The 23,749-nt window shown below is 35.5% G+C and overlaps 1 protein-coding gene across 2 annotated transcripts in view; it reads right to left on the minus strand.

Annotated features, from left to right (window-relative positions):
* RASSF9 (Ras association domain family member 9) overlaps positions 1–23,205 on the minus strand; it is a 38,266-nt gene extending 15,061 nt beyond the window's left edge. Inside the window, exon 1 of one of the 2 annotated variants that reach the window (XM_084505608.1) lies at positions 22,960–23,205. In XM_084505608.1, the coding sequence (XP_084361734.1) occupies positions 22,960–23,006 (47 nt within the window). In that variant the 5' untranslated portion in view covers positions 23,007–23,205. Of the gene's footprint in view, positions 1–22,588; positions 22,835–22,959 lie in introns of those variants that run through there. The other variant, XM_084505609.1, reaches the window with a different exon arrangement.
* Between the last annotated feature and the right edge of the window lie 544 nt (positions 23,206–23,749).

The raw sequence follows: 23,749 nt of genomic DNA on the forward strand, positions 1-23,749 counted from the left end.
ACTATTTGAGTTACAATATCAGATTAAATAACATTACTGTTAAGTATGTCACATGCTAAAAAGTCAATACCTGTAAATTCTTTTAGGTTCACAGTATACAGGATGCTATAGAAATATTTTTGTCTGTTGAGAGATTAATAGTTATACGAAACATATAAATAGACAATTGCAATGTAAGTCAGCAGTGACTGTCAAATAGCTCAGTATATTAAGAATAAAATAATGGAAAGCAAATTATCAAAAGTAAGTGTCTCAAACTATGCTCACCACTTATACATAAACAATACACATAGAAATAAAAGTATACTAGCAGTCATTGAATTTCAACTTATAAAAGTACTGTCAGAAAAAAATAAAAATGAAATAGAAGTAAAAATGTAAGAAATACTAGGCTAGGACTTTAAGGCAGTAAGTTCAGAACAGGTATTTCCCATCCCATTGTTTTTCATAATCAATACATACATTTAAGAGTCAGTCTTCAAGCACTCTTCTGAGAGACTTATGTAATTTGTTTGCACATGGAAATTCCTCCTATTTTTCTCATTCTTGTTTTTGGCTGACTGAAGTATCATCTCCTGCTCAGTATTTTCAGTGTGCAATAGATCATTTGAGTTATGCAGAAGCTTACTTTCTCTTTTAGATATTATTAAGCCTTCAGAAATAAATAAATAAATAAATAAAATAATAACAACAATAAAAAAAAAAACTTAGATACTCCATTGCATTTGTGTACTGATAAGTACTTGTATTATACATGTTTTTACATGCATGTCCCACTGACTATTTTTTTTCAGTTACATTACACTTGTCTACTCAGACTTTACATTGAGTTTTCTTGGGAAGAATTTTTCTCTGCTGGTCTGCTTAACATGCTGAAGTCCACAACTCGTAGTAGTGCTGAAGGAATGGAAAATGCATACACATGAAGGTACACAAAGAACTCAAGTAGCTTGTACATACATATGTACTTTTACATATATATGTGTGTGTGAATGTATAATTATATATAATATACATCTAATTATATTGTCACCTTTTGGAGAAAAGAAGCAAAAACATTCTGTAATTCTTGAATCAAAACAGCCCTGTAAAGTGCAAATTTTTTTTCCATGTGTTTGTCACAACATATATTATCCACTTTTTTTTTTTTTTTTTTCAGTAGCCTTACTATGTTTTTTTGCTTTTGCTTTTTAATTCAAAGAGAATTAGTGAATCTTATAATCTTATTCATACAGTACCACGGAATTCTAATATCTTAGTGTTAGAATAGTGTTAGAAAGTGTTCTAAGAGTTCTTTATTATCTTCCACTATAAAGAGGTAAACCATTGTTGCCTACCATGGACCTTTCAAGTAAAATTTATTCTCTAATTCTTTAATGATAGTTAATCCAAGTTATGCCAAACAAAATTGAGGCTTTAGCTTGCCAGGGACACCATAACAATTATTAAAGACCTGCTTTCAGGATGCAAGGAGATGCTAATACTAGGACCCATCCTTCATTAAAAAGTGCTTTCTTTATTGAAATAGGAGACCAGATTCTGTATGTAAGTGGAATTCTTCACACTTAGACATCTGGAAGTTAAGATTTCAATATATGTGTGTGTATATATATATATATATATATATCATCAAAGCTCCTCCTTGACGTGAGAGGAGAGTAGATTTCCAATAAGTCTCCATATTCTAAATCGTTGCTTCAAATGAAGCTATTCCTCTCTTTCACTAACTACAAGAAATTTGTCACCTTCAACTAAACATTTAATTTTCAGATAGCTAAATACAGGTGAGAATAATCCAATCACATTCTGGTTTATTGTCCAAGAGAAGGGTAACAGGAATGGTTCGGATAGTATTAGACTTATTACAGGTAACTTAAACATGGGACCTAAAAAAATGCTGTTTAGTATGTTAATGTCATTTATAAGGAAATCCAGGAAGTAATTTCAATAGTAAGGAAGAGGTAATCCAGTTTGTCACTCCTTGAATAAATGTTGATCATGGAAAGCGATTTTTTTTTTTCTTCTGATATGTAATAATAGAAATGACAATATTCAACAACAAGATCTAGTTTTAGATGGTCATTTAAACAAAAGGGCAAACTTCTCATATTTACTGATTCCTTGGTCTTTGCATTCTGCATTTGTTTAACAAAAGCAAAAGAACGATTATTTTTGAATGACACATCAATTAATGAGTCTGTAGCAGCTAAGATGTTTTTCCAGTTTAAATATTTGGCTTTCTTGAAAAACAGTTTCAGAAACATCTTCTAGTAGCTTCAAAACTAGCTGGGCAACTTCTCTTTTTGAAAATGTTTGTTTACATCAACACCAATAATCTTTAAAGATTTCAGTTCTGATTTGAATTCTATTTCTTTGAATTGATCACTGAAATGTTCTGTCTATCTAACCATGATTTTAAAGCCTTGATGATAACAGCATGTCTTTTTTTTTTTTTTTTTTTTTTTTTTTTTTTTTTTCCCTCCAAAGTCCTTTCTGGAAAAGATGAGCATTTAAACTTCAGAATGGTCAAAAGTCCTTCCTTTTCTAAGAATTGTCAAAACTACAGTCCTTTTTGTTTGTTTTGATTTCTAGTTTCATACCTTCTATATTTTGCTTCTCTTCATTATCATCCCCCCAAAAAAACATATTAATCATATCATAGACCTCACACAAAGCCTTGATTGTGTCAGCACAAGCTGATTGTTGCATATCAGATATACATGTACGCTTCATTAATTTATTATTCAGGCCTAAGGGAAGAAAGGTAATACATTCCAGCAATGTACAGACAAAACAAAAACACACATTTATGTTGCACAAAGTCAACATATGAGACAGCTTAAAGCAACTCTTCTAATATTGACTAATGCAAGTGATGACTGGCACAAAAACATACATATCAAAAACATAATTCTTTGCCTTCATGAAAGTTTTAACACTCTTACTACATATGAAATATATAGCTTTACAAGCAATCAAACCAATCAAATAAAGGAATTCCTCCTACTTTTACTAATTTCAGTAAATATTATGCTGGGGCTAGATCATTTATGTATGATAGATCATTTATGTATGATATTGATAGCAGCTTAATATGATGTTTCTAAAATATCATTGACAGTAAAAGATTTTTTTTTCTCTGTTGGGATAAAAAAAAAAAAAAAACAGAGATAAAATAGTTCTCTCCCTTCACCACATTAAATTCTTTGTATACTTTCACTTGAAAATAAAATGGAATTTTATTGACATTCCTTTTTTTTTTTTTTTTTTTTTTTTTTTTTAACATATTCATCCCACGGAGCTAGTCAAACTGAGTAAATCAAAAATAAAACAGCTAGTCAACAGCTAGAAATTTCGCAGCCAAGACATATTTGTGAACCCATTGCTAGCACTACTGTTTAATGCTTTACTACTTTTAACTCAGTATGACCAATTTCCTAGACAAAAGTTTTTGTGTTAGTAAAATCCAAATTGATAATCCAAACTTCTATTAACTGTCTCCTCCCAGTCACTGAAATAATTTATATTGAATAAAAAATCTGCAGGTGAACATAAGTAACTCACAAGGAAACACATTAATCCTTTGCTGGAAAATATATAAAACTGTTAATATTTTATAAATTTACTACCAAAGAGTTCATGCTGGAAAGCCATCTGCATGAAATAGCTTAGTTTTGTTGGTATTGAAGTTACATCTATCTTTTTGGGTTGGAATATTGTTATACTTCTCATATAATATAATAATAATATTACCTTTATTTCTTTCATCATGGCATCTGCAAGTGGCATATAAACTGTAATTCTTGATGTCAGAAGGATAGTTTCTAGGATGCTAGCAGATGATATATATAACTAATGTAGCCTGTTTCACTGTAGAAAATGAATTCAATTCTGTATTTAGCATCTCTTCTTCTATTGTTTTTTCTTTTTGATGCTGTACTTTTACAAATACATTTCAATATACCTAAGACCCAGAAAGCCAAATAACATAGCATAGATAACATTTGCAATGAAAACAAGCAAACAAATCAGACAATAATTTGTCATTGACTGGTTGCTTTGATGGGGTTCTAAGGTGGCATGAGCTCTCTGGTAGGTATACTGTTATCATGAGCTCCCCAGAATAAGATTTATAAACTTCTACAAAAAATAAACAAACAAAAACAAACAAACAAACAAAACCACCTATATTTTGTCAAGATACCACCTAGAGTAATTCTCTCTCTCTCTTTTTTTTTTTTTTTTTTTCCCAATGAAACCAAAAGCAACTACATGTATGTGGCGGAATTGAAATAAAAAGATTTTAGAAACAACCCTCTTGCTTCTTACTGAGTACCTGCAGTTGAGTTCTTGCCTATAGTTTTTATGTCTCCCATCTCAGTGCCCTTCTGGAGTCCAGAATGATCTGCAGTCCTCTAAGAAGGAGGTTAGCAGCGTCAGACAGGCCCAGGCAAGGCTATGCTGCCCACACCTCTCAGCAGGCTCTCCCTTTCCTCTCCAGCTGCACACTCCCAGCTCCTTGCCAAGGTATTCTGTGCCTCGTTTGCTGCCTGTCACGTTGGGCAGTGGGGAAAGACCTTGTGGCCAAGTGAGAGTAGTCACTGAGACACTTGCTGTCTTTTGGAAAGGGCACAACAGAGGCATAAAACATCCTGAGAAAACACGAAACAACTACCACAAAAGTCTTTAATAATCTGATGTGTTCAAGGGTCTTTGAGTATGTTGCTGGTGCGTGCAAATCTGCCCATCTGTATTTGGGCAAATGTGCATTTGTGCTATGGTCTTCTGCACCCTTGTCATGCTTCCTCCATGTGCAAGATGACATGCCTTCTTTAAGCACTCGATAATAAACCTTGTTACCTCTGTGCCTCAGTTCCAAGCCATAACTAAAAACAATCTGATAGCTTTTAATTATATTTACTTTTTTGAAAGTATGGAGAGGCCGATATTACAGGGACACATCTTCGATACAAACAACTGCAAATACCTCATGTCTTCATAGCATAGGGCATGCTGTACTTGTCATTTGAGAACTTCTCTTAAAGGTTAGATAAGAGCTAAGTAGTTTATCAGTTTATATTTAGAAATTATAATATAATACTGCTTTTATTATTCATTTTTCAAAATATCAGCATATTACCATATATGTAGAAAGCATACATGAAGCAATGGATAATCACTGGGAAGAAAAAAAAAAAGATAATATATTTTGTCTCTGTGAGATTTGCAACAAGTAAAAGCAGTTTGATCAAACAGTTTTGATCAACAGTTTGATCAAAATGGATGTTTGACTGTGTAAGTTTAAACACTAAAGCTATAGAGAATACACAGCCCATATGAAAAATGAGTTCAAGAGTCTTTCAACCTTTTGGGGAACAAATGGATCGTATTAAAAGTTCACACTAAGTTTAATCAGACCATCCATATTTAATCCACTTTTTTACTCACCTTTCTATCACCTTCTCAAGAGTTATTCAGAAACTAATGAAGGTCAAATCCTATACTCAGTATGCCTCCTGTCTAAGTAGATTACATGCTTCTGAATTTCCTAAGGGCAGCAATGAGGAAGTATCTACTCTCTCACCACCCATTAAAGCTGGAAATATTCCAAATCCTTAGGGATTCAAGACAGTCTGTTAACTAACTACATTCCCATTCCCCTTCACCTATCCATAAAAAAAAAAAAAAGGCAAAAAAAAAAAAAAAAAACCATTAAAAATGCATTTATTTCAGAAATATTAATTTAATGTTATACAGTTGATGTTCATAGCATGTAGGGGATATAAATTCCATATATGAGGTGCCAGATTCTTGCTCTTTCTTTTGTATCACACAAAAGTAAGGGCAATGTCTAGCTAAAAAGTTTCTTGGCAAGACAGTAATAAAAATATGACAATAATAAAAAAATATATATAATCAGATTATTCCTGATACTGCAGGAACATTTGGAAAGAACACCATGCAACTTTTAAAAGCAAAATAATTCTTTCAAAATACATAACTCAAATTTCTCTTTACCATCTGTTTCCGTATCTATTTTTGTTCTATGATATAGCTTCCTCCTCTACAGAAATGCAAATAGGCATTTATTAGAAATAAAAGAGAAGATTAGGCATCTAGATATTCATGTGACATTTTTCAAACACGTGCATATTCAAGATAATTTTGATGTTCTAACTGAAATATTTCAGATATTTAAAATAAGAAAATTATTTAAACAAAAGTTATTTAAAACATCTAGCTTTGTACAACACATTTCTCTTATTATCAGTTTATGTATATTTTGCAATTCCCTTTTAAATGTATAAAATTTTGATTCAGAAAGATTTCCATACTATCAGGAAGTCTTTATGAAACATTTTAATTAGCAACAACTGTTGAGAATTATGGCTTATATCAATTATCATTTTTGCACTTAAAAGTATAACTAGTTCCTTTGCCCCTCCTCCAGAGGAATGCCTTCACCTCAGTTTGCTACTGAATGCTACAAAATTGCATTCATTATAACGATCTATGGTTAGAGCAATGATTCTGCCAATGATCTATGGTAGAAATTTGTTTGCTCAGTCATTTTACACTATATGAGTGCTTTATGACAATTTTATTAAATACTTTTGAATTGGTATGAGATAGTACTTTTCTGTCATAGATAAATAACATGACATTTATGCCTATTTAAAAAAAATCTGTAAGATAATTTTTTTATTGTGAATAAGTCATTCAAAACATAATTCTTGTTGACTTTAAATGTCAAACTTCAGTGAAAATCCCATGGGAAACTGTGTTTTTTCTAATAGCTGTACCACTTGGACACGGGTACCTAAACAAGGACCAGTATTTAAGAAACATAAAAAGAGAGAAACCCAATCCAACCAAAATAGATAAATAAATAAATAATCCATAATACTTAAATCAAAGGAATAAAAGCAACTCACAAGAAGGACCAACAAGAACTGAAATTAATAATTATATCATCTGATAAGTGGAAGTAATAATGCAGAATTTATATGACATAACAATATAAGCCAAGAAAAATGCACTAAATCATAAAGTTGTAGTAATAATAAAGAAATAAAAAGGAATTAATTGTGAGAGGAATTATCCACCTTACTCACTTGATAAAAGCAATAGTTATAGCAGATTATCCTGAAAACAAAACAAAACAATAAAAATGACATTCTCTGTCATTGTGCCAGTGGCAGATCATGTTTTGCAAAATCTCCTTTGCAAATTCCAAGTACAGATTTTCATCAGAGTTGACCAAAAGCTACTGTGTTTGCTTATAAGCTCTGCCCTATACCATGCTTACACTTGCAATAACTTAACCTATAGTCAGGTGAAACAGCTGCAGTCTCCATTCAGATGAAGACTGCATCTGCCCCTGCCTTTTTGTACTGTCTTACCTCTGAAATTATTTCCTTCCCCTGGAGGCATACATTCCCTATAAACTACATCCACACATTAAATCTGCCTTCCTGTCAGACAGATCATCCTTTCTCCATTGTATATTCAAAGTCATAAGGTTGCTAGTGGATATTATGCAAAAAAAGTTTTAGAATTTCAGTGAGTAACATTAACAAATTTGTAGTATATACAAAATGCCGTGATACGCACATCATATCAGGTCTGTATTTGTGATGGCCTGACACAGTGAGGGTTTGAGAACAAAAGAGAGCTAGGTGTCTGCCAAAATATTTTCCAAGATGAGCAACAATAACATTAACAATTTGCTTTACTGGGAAAATATGCTTTGATGTGTATATTGCAACTGCTACTGAGGAAGCAGCTGTGACACAGGAATGGCAGATCCATGAAGAATTGCACAGCCAAAACAAACACTGACATATCCAGTGGTAGGTATTCTTTAGACCACAATATGGGAAATAGGAAGATAGGCATTTTCAAATTCCTCAATGTTAGTAAGCCACATGCAAAGTTTAGGAATATCAATATAGTAAATGCTACATCTGGATTTTGAGCAGTGGCTAGTTCTCACTATATGAGAAGTGAAGATGCCACTGCTTTTTTTAGCCAGCACAAAAATTTTGCTACATTGCAAAAATATAATTACCTGTAGAGCTCCTATATGTATTTAAGTGTTTGTGCTTATTTAAGCATTGGTTATACTATATGAAATCTACGGGGCTCAGAATGTATCTAAATGTATCTAAATGGACAGAATGTATCTAAAATTCCATCACTTGCAATAATACAGAAGAATCAGAATTATGTATAGCTCATTTAAAATGTAGGCTTCAAAATGGCAAAATTAGATGTGCTATTACAGCTAATATAAATTTAGTTTATCTAATTTCTTCCATTAGAAATTTTTGTAACCGTCTTTTAGAAGCTTCATTTATGAGCTTTTTTTTTTTATTATTTATGAGCAGTTATTTATGAGCTTTCAACATTAAAAGAAGAGAGGGGAATTCCACGGGTTGTAGGTACTATTTTTGTTGTTGTTCTATGAAATTCTGTTCAGCTCTTGTTGAAAGGCCAATGTATACTATTTCTCTCTCCTCGGGTTTGTTGATATCCTGCTAAGTGAAGAAATAAACACAAAGCATTGTGAGGCTGGGTCTGGGCTGCCAGAACAAGAACAAAGTGCACTATACTTAGACCAGTGATAATAAGGTAAATTGAATAAAGGGAACAAGATGCAGACAAGTAAATGATAAGATTAGCAGTGTGAGCTTGCAGCCCAGAAGGCCAACTGCATCCTGGGCTGCATCAAAACAGGTGTAACCAGCAGGTTGAGGAAGGGGATTGTCCCCCTCTAGTTTGCCTTTTTGAGAACCCACCTGAAGTACTACATCCAGATTTGGTATCCCCAGCAAAAGAATGTTAGAGAGAGTCCAGAGAGAGTCCAGAGGAGGGCCACAAAGACGATCAGAGAACACCTCTTCTATTAAGAAAGGCTGAGAGAGCTAAGGATGTTCAGCCTGGAGAAGAGAAGGCTCCAGGGAAACCTTAATGTGACCTTTCAATATTTAAAGGGGTCTTATAAAAACAACAGAGAATCTTTACGCAGGTAGATAATAAGACAAGGAGAAGTGGTCTTAAACTAAAAGAGGATAGATTTATACTAGACATTAGGAAGAAATTCTTCACTGTAAGGGCGGTGACACACTGGAAAAGATTGCCAAGAGAAGTTAAGGATGCTCCATCTCTGGAGGCATTCAAGTCCAAGCTGGATGGGGCTTTGACCAATGTGATCTAGTGGATGGCATCCCTGCCTGTGGCAGAGGTTTTTAAGTCAGATAATCTTTAAGGTCCCTTCCAACCTGAGCCATTCTATGATTCTATGATTTCATGCTACCTTTCTGATACTCCCTGGGCTAAAGAAGACTGTTATGATTACCTCCTTGTGGACTTTTAAACACAGAGCAGGGCTAAACCAATTCTACATTTGATGACATGAGACATATGCAAACTTCATTCACACTGAAAGAAAAAAAGTCCAAATGGACTTGATTTCTTTTTATTCTTTCATTCTTTTCATTTCTTTTCATTCCCCAAGTTGAACTGAGGCTCAGCAAAGAACCTCTTCTGTTTCTTACAGTCTTTTCTTTATGACTACCTATTTTCATCACTGCTCTAGCTTCTCTAACAGCAGCCTGTGGTGTATTTCAAATCATAGACACAGTACTCTATGATTATGAAAAGGAACATTGAAGGAATCACTGTTTTTATCTACTGTTTTTATAACACCCCCACACCTCCAAGCTCATTCCCCAAATATACAAAATTGCTTACATCTACCTTAGACAAATTATGATCCTGAATACTACTTTTACAGCTAAATCCAGCTTTATAGGTTAGCAGCTACGAGACTTAGGAATTCATGAAGTGAAATATTTATGTATATTGCTCCCTGAGATAGGTCATGTGGTGTCAGGTGAGAATGAATGCCAATGCAAAGATGACTGGAAGTGGCAAGGAGCCAGGAAAGTAGGCTTAGAAATGCCCTTTCTGCAATGCAAGCCTTTGGATCTGCCCAGTCATCCCATTAAACACTATCCTTAAAGCTCCCCTTAATTATTTCAAATCTGTCCTATTGTGTATTGTAAAATTAAAGAAACCACATATCATTTTTTTCAAAAGATCCAAAGCCTAATCAAATCAGTATCCCCAAATCCAGCATTTGCTATCTTTGCTTTCTTAGTTTTTGTCAGTTAATAATCTTTCAAAACAGTTTATACATGTATGTACGTACATAAATATACATTTCTTATATAAATACACATACAAATATCACATATATGTTATATGATACATATATATATGATAAGATAATTATCATATCATATATATATAATTATCATATCATATATATATATATGTGTGTGTATGTATAATAAAAACTAGTTTGAGTATCTCTACAGTTTCTCAGGAGTTAGAACGGCAAGATGAGCTTCAATTTCTTCTGTATTTATTTCAATAAATTTTGCAGACTATGGAACTGCTGTTAAATTATTCTGTGTGATCTTCCCTATTTAGTTTGCTTTCATTAAAGTATATTGAAGGTGTCTCCTCAAAAGGGGTTCTATCAAGACCTCATTTACAATAATTTCTTCTTTTTTTTTTTTTTTTTTCCAGATTTCTCTCTTGAACTTTCTGAAACTTAATTCAATGACAAATGTGTTCCATTACTTACAATATTTGAAAAGCTGAAAGGAAAAAAAGGATGAGATGATGAAGTGGACTTACAGAAATCTCTAAAGAGCTAAATTGAGTAGTAGATACATAATTATGCTAACAAGAAAAGTGGCCAACGCTTTTTCAAAAAGAACCTTGAAGCATTTTACTATCCATTAACAATCTGGGAGACATGTTCAGCTTATGCTTTCAAGTAATTTTCTAAAATTGCCTATCAATGAATGCTTCAATATGTACTTAGTCAGGGACAGGTTGATGGGGTCTCTGAAATATCACTGCATCCTCTCTGAAGAAGCTGCTGAAAAAAATTAAATAAATTGTTAACCTTACCAGTTGGGCTCTGACCTAGCCAATGATAGGCTAAAGATGTCACAGAAGTTTGAAAAACTAGTTCTAGACAGCTGAACAATAGAGATGGGGAAGGCAAAGAGGGAAGAACTGTTGTCAGGAAGCAAGGTTAATGCTGGATCATAAAGATCAAGAGGAATGGGAAATTCTCTGGATTAATATAAAGAAGAAACTGTAGATGTGAGAGACAGAGAGAATGGTGTCTAATAGCACATACACCATTTTTAGCTGTGAGAAGAAGAAGGAAGCTTATTGCAGAGGGAAAATATTCCATGATTCATATAAAAATGTATGCGAACAAATTATTCAAACTTAATCATGACCTAAGCCCAAAGTCTCTTCCAGAACCACAAGGAAACAGAGATAAAGAGTAACGAAAAAAAAAAAATCATAATCTGTTTTTCAACTTTTTTTCATGTGTTCAGTTTTTATTTTCCTTAGCTAAAATGTGTTGCATTCTGTTAGAAATATGTCTTCTGTATCCAGCTGCGGCCATCTCACTCTAAATGAATCAAAATGAATTATGTCATAAAGATAAAGGCCTTGGAAAACTGTGTGAGATAACACCCCTTAATTTGACTGAACACTTTAAGAAAAAAACATTCAAAAATTTCATGCACCTGAAAAGATATCACACAGATACGTGTCTGTGGCCTAAGGCAGGTCAAAGAAATCATGAGGCTAGTTTTAGAAGACGCATCTCCAGCAGGATACTGATTATCCCAAGAGGGCTGTGACTCCAGAAAGACACACAAACTATGTGTTGTCTTCAGTTCACAAAAAGGCAGACATGAGTCAACATTCAAATTAATCTGCTGTTTCTTTACTTCATGTATCCAAATGTCTTTGCAGCTAGGGATCCTTTCAACATATGAGCAATGTGGATGACTTTATAGTTTAGGGAGGATAAAAAGACAGTTTAATTCTAATAAGACACTTCATAAGCTGAAGGGATACAGCAGTGACAGCTAAATGAAGGTATTCTTCCTTCTGCCATGAGAACAGTTCTGTCATGTTTGGAGGAACATATATACTTAGAAGCTTTCCATGTCACGTTCACATTCCATTTAGCACTTCTGCCTTTAAAAGGACTCCTGTAGCTACTCAGTTTAGCAATATGTAGACGTATTTGAATGCAATACAGAAATGTCTATTTCTGTGCATATTATTTATATGTATATGATGAGTTGGGATTTGTAATACATTTTATTTAACATTAGATATAGATGATACAGGTTAAATCATATGACAGTATATTTTATTAGCTAAACATATGCATTACAAGATCATATATAACACAAATTGTTGTATGTGCATTTGTATACTAAACATGGGCCTACCATGCACCTTAATAAAAAGAAATATGCTCGAGCACTCAGGCAGTCAAGGACTCAGAAACTTTAAGCATCACAATTAAAGTTTTCCAGGCTAAAGTTTCCAGGTTAAAGTTTTCCAGGGTTTCAACCAACACAAATTAAATTCAGCATATCCTTAGTTAGGTGCCTTCTCTGCCTTACATCAGAGCCCATCTCCTGAATGCATACAACAAATACTCAGTTTTGTGAAAGTCACAGAACGTACTGAGGCCTTACTGGCACTGAGTGTTACAACTTTCAGGTGCTTTCCCCGTTGCTGACATTCATAATCCCCTCTTGGGCACCTAAACTTCCACAAAAAGTTACACAAAACAGTTCAACACCTAACAGAATTTGACAGCAGCAAGTTCAGGAGGAACTGACCTAAAATAGGCAGAAACAAAAATTGAAGGATAGAACTTAAATATTTACTGTTAGTCTACATTCAGATGTTCACTGCATAACACATTACAAAGTTGATTAGAACAACAACCAAGAGTCTGATCACCTTCTCCCAGTAAAGCCTTCAACACAAAGCTTTGTCTTCCTCTGAGCTACTGTATGGAAATTGTACAAGCCAAGACAAAATGGAACAGCTTCAACAAGAAATACTGGGAGAATTTCATTTTAGAAAACTTGACAGGACTTCCCTGACAAATACATGTGGAAGATGCCAGTATGGGTTTTTTACAAGGGTGTTCTGGACACTGGGTCACCTGGCTGCAGTTTGTGTGCAATCACACATGCTCTGAACAGGGCTCTTAGGTGGTAACTCATATTTGAAAAAGGTGAAAGACTAGTCTTTTCTTAATTTTTAAGGGTGTGAAGGAGGTACATAACTACTGTTTTCAGGATGGATGTGAAACCTGATGGTAGTACAGGTAGCTGGAGAATGCTGACAGTTAAAATGTTACTACTGAGGGTTTTAATCATAATTTAATGGGCATAAAAAGTTTTTAAAGCTAGTCTTAAGAGACTACAATGAGATATAGGTATCAAAGCCCCTTTCATAAATTTAACCTTAATAACTTACTTTTGTTCAGTATGTGTCCACTTTACATCTTCTCTTTTATGTATGATACTATGCTTTACAGAAGAAAAACAAAAAAAAAACAAAAAAAAAAAACAATTTTTTATTACTTTTTTTTTTTTTTTTTTTTTTACTATGCCTTTTATCACTAGATATTCAACTGCTTCATAAACTAACAAATCACTTAATGTATCTTCACATTCTCTTCTATTGATAGAAGAACCCAAAGCTCAGAAAGAATTAAGCCAAACCATTCACTTGTTTAAGCTCCCAGTATGGTTAAACTGAACTGATATCTATAGAAGTGTCCAAAAGAGGACATCCCTAAATTTCTTCTGCTCAGCCCTTGTGCAAAACAGATGACAGGACATAGAATTATAAAATGAGTAACATGCAATGAGTAACCACTTCTGTAAACTGTATTTTTTGTGACTTGACTAGCATCACGTAGGAATTTTGTGGCAAGGCAGGGAATAGCATCCCTTCTATTAGGATGGTTCTCTCTTAATCATACATTACCCATCTATAATTCACCTCTCCATTCACTATTCCCTTTTTAATTACTAAAATGAATGGTGCAAAAGATGGTTAAATAGGTGTGCTACAAGGTCTGAGCATGCTCTATGAAGGTCTTCCCTTTGAAAATGATTGGGGTGGAGCTCAGCTCATCTACCTTTAGCTATTTAAAATGTAGATGCATAGTTAAAGATAATTTTCTGACCTTCCTCTGTAATCAGTGGCATAAGATAGGTACCTCCAAAGGGTTGACTAATCCCATACTAAAATGGATGTCTAAGTCTGAATGAATTACCCTCTGGAAATGGTTAGATGTATCCATTAACTGCAAAGAGCACTTAGACGAATAGATACCTAAATGTTCAATGGCTAAATTTGACTAAGATGAAATTCACCTTTTGTGCTTTACTGTATAGTGTATGTCTTATGGACAGTCTGAGAGTCAGTAAAACTAAGTACTGTGACCATCCACAACTGCAGTTCCAAAAATAACTCAGGTCTTTGTCTGACACCTGTAATGGCCTTCAAGAGTAAATAAACATGATTAGTTGTCTACCTAGACCTTAAAGTATGAGAACCAGAAGTATGGTAAGGTGCAGGAAAGTCAATATCAATCCTAAATATTTGTTAGGAGACTGGATTTGTTAAAACAGTATACTGTCAGCAAAGTGGCTCTGAGAGATACAGGCAATAATCAAGTTAAACAAGCAGTTAGTACTTTAGCAATCAGTACAGAGGAAGTCTGTCAACAGATAATGTCCAAGTGAAACAACAGGTCAGCACACCAATTTGCCAATTCTTAAGCCAACTGAAACAAGAATAGCTGAAAATCAGTGTATGATCCTGCATTTATAAATATCATTAATCAACACTTTGATCAGTAAGCAGAATCCAAATCTGATAACTTCCAAATGAAGCATAAAATGTCATCAAAACAGTGCCTTGACATTTGTTCTGATTTGTGTTGCTGTTGTTGCTGTTTAAAGAGTTTTAACAGTGGAAGCTACTCTCAAAATAATTAACCTTATTTTGAATTTGGAGGGGGCTGGGGAAAACAAACTAAGATGTTCCCTATGGATGAAGGAATCTATTAACACAGAGTAAATTGCAGGTTCAAGACCCAAGGGCAAACTGTCTTAAAAATGAGTAGTCTTCACTCAAGTACATTATTCCACTGAAGTCATTTATCCTTACAAGTTAAATTAAGGTAAACATACTTATACTTTAACAAACCAAAACTTGTTGTAATAGATTATTACATTTTTAAAAACCTGACTTTGCCCCTGAACAAGAGAATGTTATGCTTTTTCATATTTAATTTAATCCTTACCAGTTTGGTATTATTAAAATAAGGGTAAAATCAATATCTTGTGCTTGTCTAGAGAGCTGATTGTATTTTCCATTATGATGGGAAATTCATAACTCATAATTCTTTACAGTAATGAATGAGAACAGATTGGGTGGGGAATAAAGAAAACAAATTAATCACATTGACAGGTTTTACCCTCTTTCATAGCAAATACCTACCTCTATATAAATATATCTTCCTTTTGCTACTCAGTAGCTGAATAACAAGTGTGAAAAAAAAAAAAAAAAAGAATCTGAGGAAAACAGAAGTTTACATAATCCACAGGTTTACAACATAGGTTGATAGCCTATTTGATATAGGCTATATAGGGTATCTCACTTCTAATACTAATGTTCAAAAATGTATGTCTAGCAACTACACAAGCACCTAAAACTACAAATGAGATGGCTCAAACTATCAGATGCAAATGTACTCAGAAAGACAAGTATAAGAATGAAGGTCTGCGAAAGAGAAACACATTTTTAAATAGTGCATGTTTGAGAGGTCTGCCAAACTTGCAGTGGAAAATTTTCTTTCAGGTGTAGTGTCTTCTATTCCTCTCCATGTGATAACAGAACTTAAGTTTCATAGAATTAAAAATATAATCTCTGGACAATTTTATTATCTTTACCTGTGAAGACCTTCCATTCTGATTTGAGGTTTTAAAAGTTGCCTTTCTTTCCCCTTGTTAAACCTCACAAAACCACATCACTCCCCACAAGGCATATTTAAAATTATGAAAAACTTTAGACCGTTGAAAATTCCTCAGTGAATTATGTGAAATCAAACCTAAACAATCCACTATGTATTCTCATTTCTTTGTGTGGCAGCCAGCTCTAGTGAACTGTACAAGGATTAGAAACAAGGAACTCCCAGATTTTATTCATACCTCTCCTGCTAACTTGCTTTCACACTCTGCACTTCTATAGAATTTTTCACTGTCTAGTCATGCCATACTTGTTCTCCTGAGGCATGTAAATATTATCACCTAAATTAAAGCTAAGGAAAGCTAAGTGTGCTTATCAGTTTTCTGAAGTCACAAACAAGTCAGTATCATTATCACTATTACAACATGTGCTCCTTAAGCTCCTTACATTTCTGGATAGGCCAAGACAGGAAAAGGAGACCACTTGGTGATCCAGGCACTCTTTGAGGTTCCAGAAAGGTTATCAACACTTTCAAAAAATTGTTTTCTTTTGGATAAGGGTCTCCAAAATGTGTAAATTCAAAAATCATTACTTGGCTCCTGGGTTTTATATTTATGCGTAACGTATGTGCATGAAAAAAAAATAATAATCTTTTTTATTGTAAGAATTTTGCAGTTCCATGGAAAATTTACAGTCCTTGGGAGGGAAAATGGCATCACCAGAATTTGCATGACAACTATACTGCATGCAATTCTAACTAATTTTTGTTAGTGGGAGACATAGGCATGGAATAAATGATAAAAATAAGATGACACAAACTAATGACAGAAACTTTCAGAGAATTCTGTGTGATGCTTGTCTGTAACATGTGTTTTAGCTACCTGAGAATTACACTGAACTGTATTTGATTAGTACCTACATTCTGTATAGGATGGTTCTGGCCTTGGTTCAACAAATTAATTTAGTCATCCATTTTTTCCTTCTAATTCCATTTAGTTGCTCACTCTTTATGTTCATCATCCTGAGCCCATTTTACTCTGTTTTGTTCTATGTGATGATGGTGAAATTGCTAGCATAATAACATTGCAGAAGGCAGCAGAAAGTTACCATCTTTAGAGTATAACACATAAAAGAAGCAATAGAAGCAACAATGATAACTCAGTTACATATGCATACAACTGGGCACCAATATGTCCAACATTCAGTTCCAGGCTTCACTACAAGCGAATGTGATTTTAAGCAAAAAAATCTATCTTGTATCACCCTTTTTGTCACCATTAATTTTTATCTACATATTAAATACAGAAGTTGGAGGAACTAATTCATGTTTGTACAGCATTTGTGCTGAAAATGCTTGCAAACAATAACGTTCAAGATCATAATTTTGTTATTATTCATCATATGAAAACAAGAAAAATTCAGATATTCTGAGCTTTAGCATCTACCTTTGTAGGATAATCAAGAGGTTCTAGTATGTGACTAATTTTTCTTAAAGTTATTAGAATTTTAAACAAGTAATTCCCCATCTCTGAAAACCTACATTTTCTATTGAAATCATTACACTTAGCAACACATTTGAGTTTTTCTCCCTGCACAGAAAATATTCACTTTTCATTAGTAAAACAGAAAATCTGCCCAGCAAAATTTTTCTTCTGTATTACTAAAAACATTTTTTTTTCTGAGGTGTGCTTTCTCAGCCTGACTGTACATTGTTTCAGTGTTTCAGATTAGCTTCAACTTAACCTAAATAATGTTCCTTCCTTAGATAGTGTAGTATTACATACATCTATTAGTCATTTTATTTACTCCACTGGAATGAAATTGCTGTCTGCCCTCCCAGAATAGCAGATAATTAACTCTTTAGAAATAAGGTTAGTTAGCTAGACAAAAATCTCTTCCTGAAAGTGAAGTGAACAAATATGTACAAAGATTACAAGAAAATGTATGCAATCAGTTTGACCCTTGAGACAAAGCTGACAAGTCCGACCAGAAAATAAATTATAATGTATGAACTGCAGCTCAAAGAACTTCTTTGATAGCTCACTAACATATCTCACATTCAGGGAAAAGTAAAAATAAGTGTATGTTCCACCATTACCAAACATACACCATATTTTCAAGTTAAAAATTGAACACAGATAACACCACTGATACAAAATAAGCTTTTATCTCCCCGCCCCGTCACCTCCCTCCTACATGTCCCCCCTCCCCCCCCGCCCCCTTCCCCAACATACATACCAATGCCTAGTAGTTTTGGATCAAAAAGCACCCTTACAGCTTCACATAGACTTTTCTTCAGGCACGCTCATCCAAGAAGAGTAGTATTAGACATCTCACATGATCCCTTACACTTACAGAGTGGGTCACACACCGTTCATTCAGATAATCACCTGATCTCCAGTATAGTTTCCAGTCCAAACCTTAATGCTGAGCAATCTCAGTTTCACTTCACCAAGGCTTAAAAAGTACAGCAGCATACTCAACCGTAGAGCAATAGAAGTGTTCTGAGTAATACTCAAATCACTCTGCTACCTAGGTACAATGCAAAACTACTAAAGGGAGGGAGGAAGGGAGGGAACATGGCAATGTTAGCTCACTATCACATGGATGAAGTCTCTAATCTAATTCATTATCCTACACTGTAATAGAGATTCTGAGACAATAATTGAATGTTACTCTCACTGAGGAGGGGCATCTGACTTTCAGGACAGGAAGAACTCCAGCTGTATCTATATGAATGATATATATGGTCTTTCTATGTCTGAACCAGAGATGAGATTAACGAGATCAAAAAAAAAGAGTAGGCAAAGTAAATGATTGTCTCGTATACACTCTATGCTAACTGCTGTGGCACTGAGAAATTGATTGTAAAAGGTGGAAAAAAATCCATAATGAAGTGAAGAGCAATAAATACATTTAAATAACAAATTTATAATACAACTGCTTCATTGTAAAATAGCACTGTGGGTTCAGATGTGTAGTATTGTCAACAGAGCATACATATAATTGTGATAAACTTGGGATCAGCATGAATTACACTGGCAAAATATTTCTTAATCTATATTTCTTTAATATTTCTTAATCTATATTTCTTAATCTATGCCTAACAGGATAGCCCTGCAGAATCAAGAACAACTATGTGAAGAGAAATTCTCTGTATGTTCTCCCTTTTGGATGGCTACTTTCCCGGCCAACAGCCTGCATGGATCTACAGGGCTCTGACAAATTTGGGTAAGGTTTTTGTGAAAAACCCAAGTGGCCACAATGAAAGAGAAGCAGCAATGGATTCAGCTATTGTGAGATCACTGGGCAGGTTAGACAATGATAGATCCAGATATCCCTGATATGATGGATAAAGTTTAAAGTATTTAAATGACTGATAAACCTAAAGACCTATTCTCAGAAGCGACCAAATCTAGCATCCAAGTGTAGAGAAGTCCTAATCTGACAGAAAACTAATGAGGCATAGATTCCTCTTCTACTTAACAAACAGGAAATTGTATACAATGTGAAATACTGGTATACAAACACAGTAAGCATTTATGTTTTGTATATGTTGCTCATATTTGGATAGAGGGTTGTTTTGTCTCTGTGTAGTGTAATGTGCTAGATCAATACTAGACCTTATCTGCAAAGAACTCAGACTATGTACCTCAGCCTTTGGCTGAACATTTCCTCAAATCACACACTTCCAATGAGCAGTGTTCTTAAGAGCTCTGTATAAAAAATTATCCTCTTGGGTTTATTCGTGTTACTGAGGCTTAGTCCTGCAGGAAACTGTCCCTTTTCCTTAATTGCCTTAGAGGATACAGCTGTCCCTACTGAGCAGAGTTGGATTTGTAGGTGGGTGGGGCATGGCCTTGCTACCTTTTGGGCACTTTGTTCTCCAAGGGACAATGCCGACAAGTGCACACATGCTCTGGAGACTATAATTGTTGTTTGATGTCATAGGAGGTTGAAGAATAGCATAAAAACTTACAACTCTTGGAAAAAAAAATCAAGATATCACCCTCTGGCCAAGAAAAAACATGCTGGGGCCACTTTCCTAGTGGCCCTCTCCTACTCCTCTGAAATCTAATCAGGGCTGACTTAAAACAAGGACTTGTGTTGTCTCTCTACTGAGCTAGAATTCAGCAGCCCAAAAAGAGTAACACCAACAGATGATCCAAATACTGGAAGCAGTTCAACATGGGTTTTGTCTTCCTTTGAGGTTTAATCTCAGTTTCTTTCTCTAAAGGCTCATGACATCACAGCCAATATCACCCCTGTTTCCTGCTCAAATACTTCACACATGCAGGTAAAATTAGAGTAAACCCTTTCTTAAACTCTGAGTTCTTTGAGACAGAGACTGACATTTTATGACCTGGATGTGAAGAGTCTACTACAAAACAGGGCCCTGATCCTGTACTGGGACCTCCAGGCAATGCTGCAAGAGAAGCACTAATTATAGAGGTGTCATCTTGTTATCTGAGCAAATGAGTCTAACTCCTTCATTTTCCTTCTGGCTCTTGTTCGAGCTGCCTTCACTAAGCCATTTAACTTAGTTTTATGTCCTCCTACTGTAAACAGAGAATTACTCCTCATTTGTTTATCTCCAGCAATTATATTTGCATGTAGTTAATGGTCATTACATACTTTCAGAGAAAAAGCAAAATGGGAAGAAGGGCAGGAGAAGAGCACTTGCTCCTCCTGTACTCCTTCTTTATGCAACATTTTTTTTTTTTCTGTTACAACTGATTTTCTCAAAGCTATGGACAAGCACTAGACCTAATAAACAAGGCAGCAGATTAAATATATACATATATATGTGTGTCTTTTTTTGGTTCCTCATTACAGGTATGCAAACTAAGGCAAGAAAATGAGCCACAGGTTCTAACTCCCCAACTACTGCTTTTGATTTTAAGCTCACTTGACTTCCTTTTCAAGGTTTCAAATGAGTTGGCAAAGAAAATATTACAATGAAGATTATTTCACAGTTCTTTGGTCATATTACAGATCCAATTAATAATTGGATAATCAAAGTTTCGCTCTCAATATTCAGTATCATGTTAGCTTTACATACACCAAAAAACAAATATTTGAATAGAAAATAGTTTCAAGAATTATGTATTTTGCTTTTTTCTTGATTTAATCCCCCTCAGCTCTCACCTTTTCTGTAGTCACAAGACTTTCAGACCCGTCTTATTCATACTGCCACAATACCTTCTTGCCAGTAAAGACATTCATTCTCCCTCCTTCCCCACTCCACCCTCCTTTCTTTTTTGGGGGTGGGGGGCAGGAAATGAGAAGAAAGGAGAAGAAAGTGCTAGATGTTCACAGTAATGGTTCCTTTGGTATTTTAATTTTTATTGCCTCTTAAAAGCTCTGGATTATGACTTTCTTTTCCTGAGGAACAGAATGTCACATTAGCAAACACAGTGAGATTAAGGCAATTAGTCTCAAGATATATTTGTTTCCAAAAGAGAAACAAATTCACTTGAAAAGCATGGAAGTATGCTTTGCGATTTAACACAGTTATTCAGGTAACTGATGGCAGTAGTAAATTTTCTATTTTAATGGGAACAAATTTTCAGGTTCATGTAAAAGCAATTTCATGTCAAAGTTCACATCCACTTTTCCAAATCTTCAAACATAGAGTGGATCCCAATTTGAGGTGCTTCAAAATATTTCTGTTTCTAGACCTATTAAAATATGTTTGTTTAAGTAACCTATGATATCAATAATTCTAAAATGGTATCTTACTTTTTGAACCTCAACTGCTACAATCTTTCTGATTTATGTTCTGTATAACATATTAATATTTTCATGAAATCCCATCCCAAGAATAAGCTTCAATATATCAAATGGGAAATTCAAAAGTTAAAACTTGCCCTTAGAAGTAAAGCAAGATATTTTTATGTGACTTTTTAGGGCCCAGTTATGTTCGCATGGGAAAAGATTTACCCCCATGTACTCTTAAATATGACCTAAATTTCAGTCCAAGCATCAGTCGAAGAATGAAGAGATTATAAATGAGTTTTGAGTTACTCAGCAAATCAAAATTTCAGTGCTGTTTCCGTTTTTCTGTTCAATTTTATCTAAAACGGGTTTAGCCACTATTTCCATGGTGTCCAAAGTAGTATATTCACTCCAAGCAAACTTTAAAACTTTAGTGGCATCCTACCACTTAAAACGATTACATAACTCTGCTCTACACTATTTTTTTTATTACGATTATTTTTACAGTTCATGACTGTGGCATGTAGAAGTATGCAAAATGTGAGGGTCAAAGTCCCTCTAAAGAAACTTCGCAGGAGCCAACCCAGAGACCATAGCTGTCACCCAGGACATTTTTCTAGAGAGAGAGAGAGGAAAAAAAAAAAAAAGGCACTCGAGTTCAGCTGAGTCTAAAGGCTAACAAAAAAAGCCTTCGCGCTGCCCATTTTGGATCTGCTGCCGAACGAGGGGACGGAGTTGATGCTTAGGGGCTGCAGCTTTCACCCCAGTGAGGGAAGGGAAAACCAAAAGTGGAGGAGCCCAGACGCCAGCGCCCCGCGGCTCGGCCCGCCGCAGCCCTCCCGTGAGAAACTCGGGGAGTTTCTTCCCAGCGGGGGCTAGGGGCCCCAGGTCGCCCCGACCCTCAATGCCTGCAGGATCCGCACAGTAGGGCCGCCAGTCTCGCCTCCCAGCCCCGGCCGAACCTCACCTTGTTAACACGGGGGGCTTCAAATCTTTGCGTTCGTTAACACGAGAGAGGTTCAAAGTCAGGAAAATCTATGTTCCCCTCAATGGAAATATTTCCCAGAACTCAAATGTGCCAGAGCCAAGAGGGGGAAGAGTCGGAGAGGAGGGGGGAGATTGGGAACAAGGGCCCCTTCCCCCACACACGCCGACTTGGTGCCTCCGGCCCAACTCCCGCTCGCAGGTGAACCCCGAAGTTACAGCTCCCAGCAGCTGCGTGGGACCGGAGCGACACATCCTTCCCCCAGAACCAAAAAAAAAAAAAAAAAAAAAAAAGTGTAAAATCCATCATCCCTGAGCCCCATCCCTTTCCCTCCGCGTATGCACGCACTTTACCTGTTTTTATGCCGGGTTTTTAATAAATTCCTTCCAAAGGGAGCCATGATTCCAGCGGCAGAAGCATAACATCAGCGATCCCCAAACAATTCGAGGGTGTTCCCTTCTCCCCTATTTTTTTCCCTGAGCTCCTTCCAGCTTGTTAATAGTCACTGAGCGTAGCGATGAGCTGGAAGTTGTGCAATTTACTGCTAACTTTGAACTCCGGCTTGTTGCTGCTGCTGCTGCACCTTTGGAGTCCTGCCCAGCTGCAATCTTGAAGGAGGCGTTTAGGAGCAGGAAAAAGAAAGGGGGGGGGCAAGGGGGGGGGAGGGGAACACACACTTGCTTTTGTGATATGAAGTTATGCTCAGAACTTGCTAAACTTTCAGCTTCGTCACCCTAAGGGCACCAGCCAGCAAATGGGAGAGAAGGGGAACTCTATAAAAACACACAACAAAAGGATTGAAAACTTTCCCCAGGAGGCTCCAGCCACTTCAGGTCAAGTCGTTCAGCTAAACACCGTCGTTAATGAAGGGCAAGCAACAGTTGCCACACCAGTTCTCAGTACATAATAACCTTCCTTTCAGATCAAGGAGCAGTACCTCTTTAAAAGGTGTTGGACAAGTAATGGGAAGATGAAGGGAAAAACCTAGACCTCTGTGGCCCCTCTGTCCTCCCTGGATTTTGAAGTAAATTATCTGTTTGCATGACAGCCTTTGCAGACCTTTGTGTGGCTAAAAGCACCTTCGACAACTTTGTAAGCATAGCCTAGCAGAGAGCAAAAGAGGCAGCGACACGAAAAATTCAG

Source organism: Aythya ferina (assembly GCF_964211825.1).
Source record: "Aythya ferina genome assembly, chromosome: 1".
Lineage (NCBI taxonomy): Eukaryota > Metazoa > Chordata > Aves > Anseriformes > Anatidae > Aythya > Aythya ferina.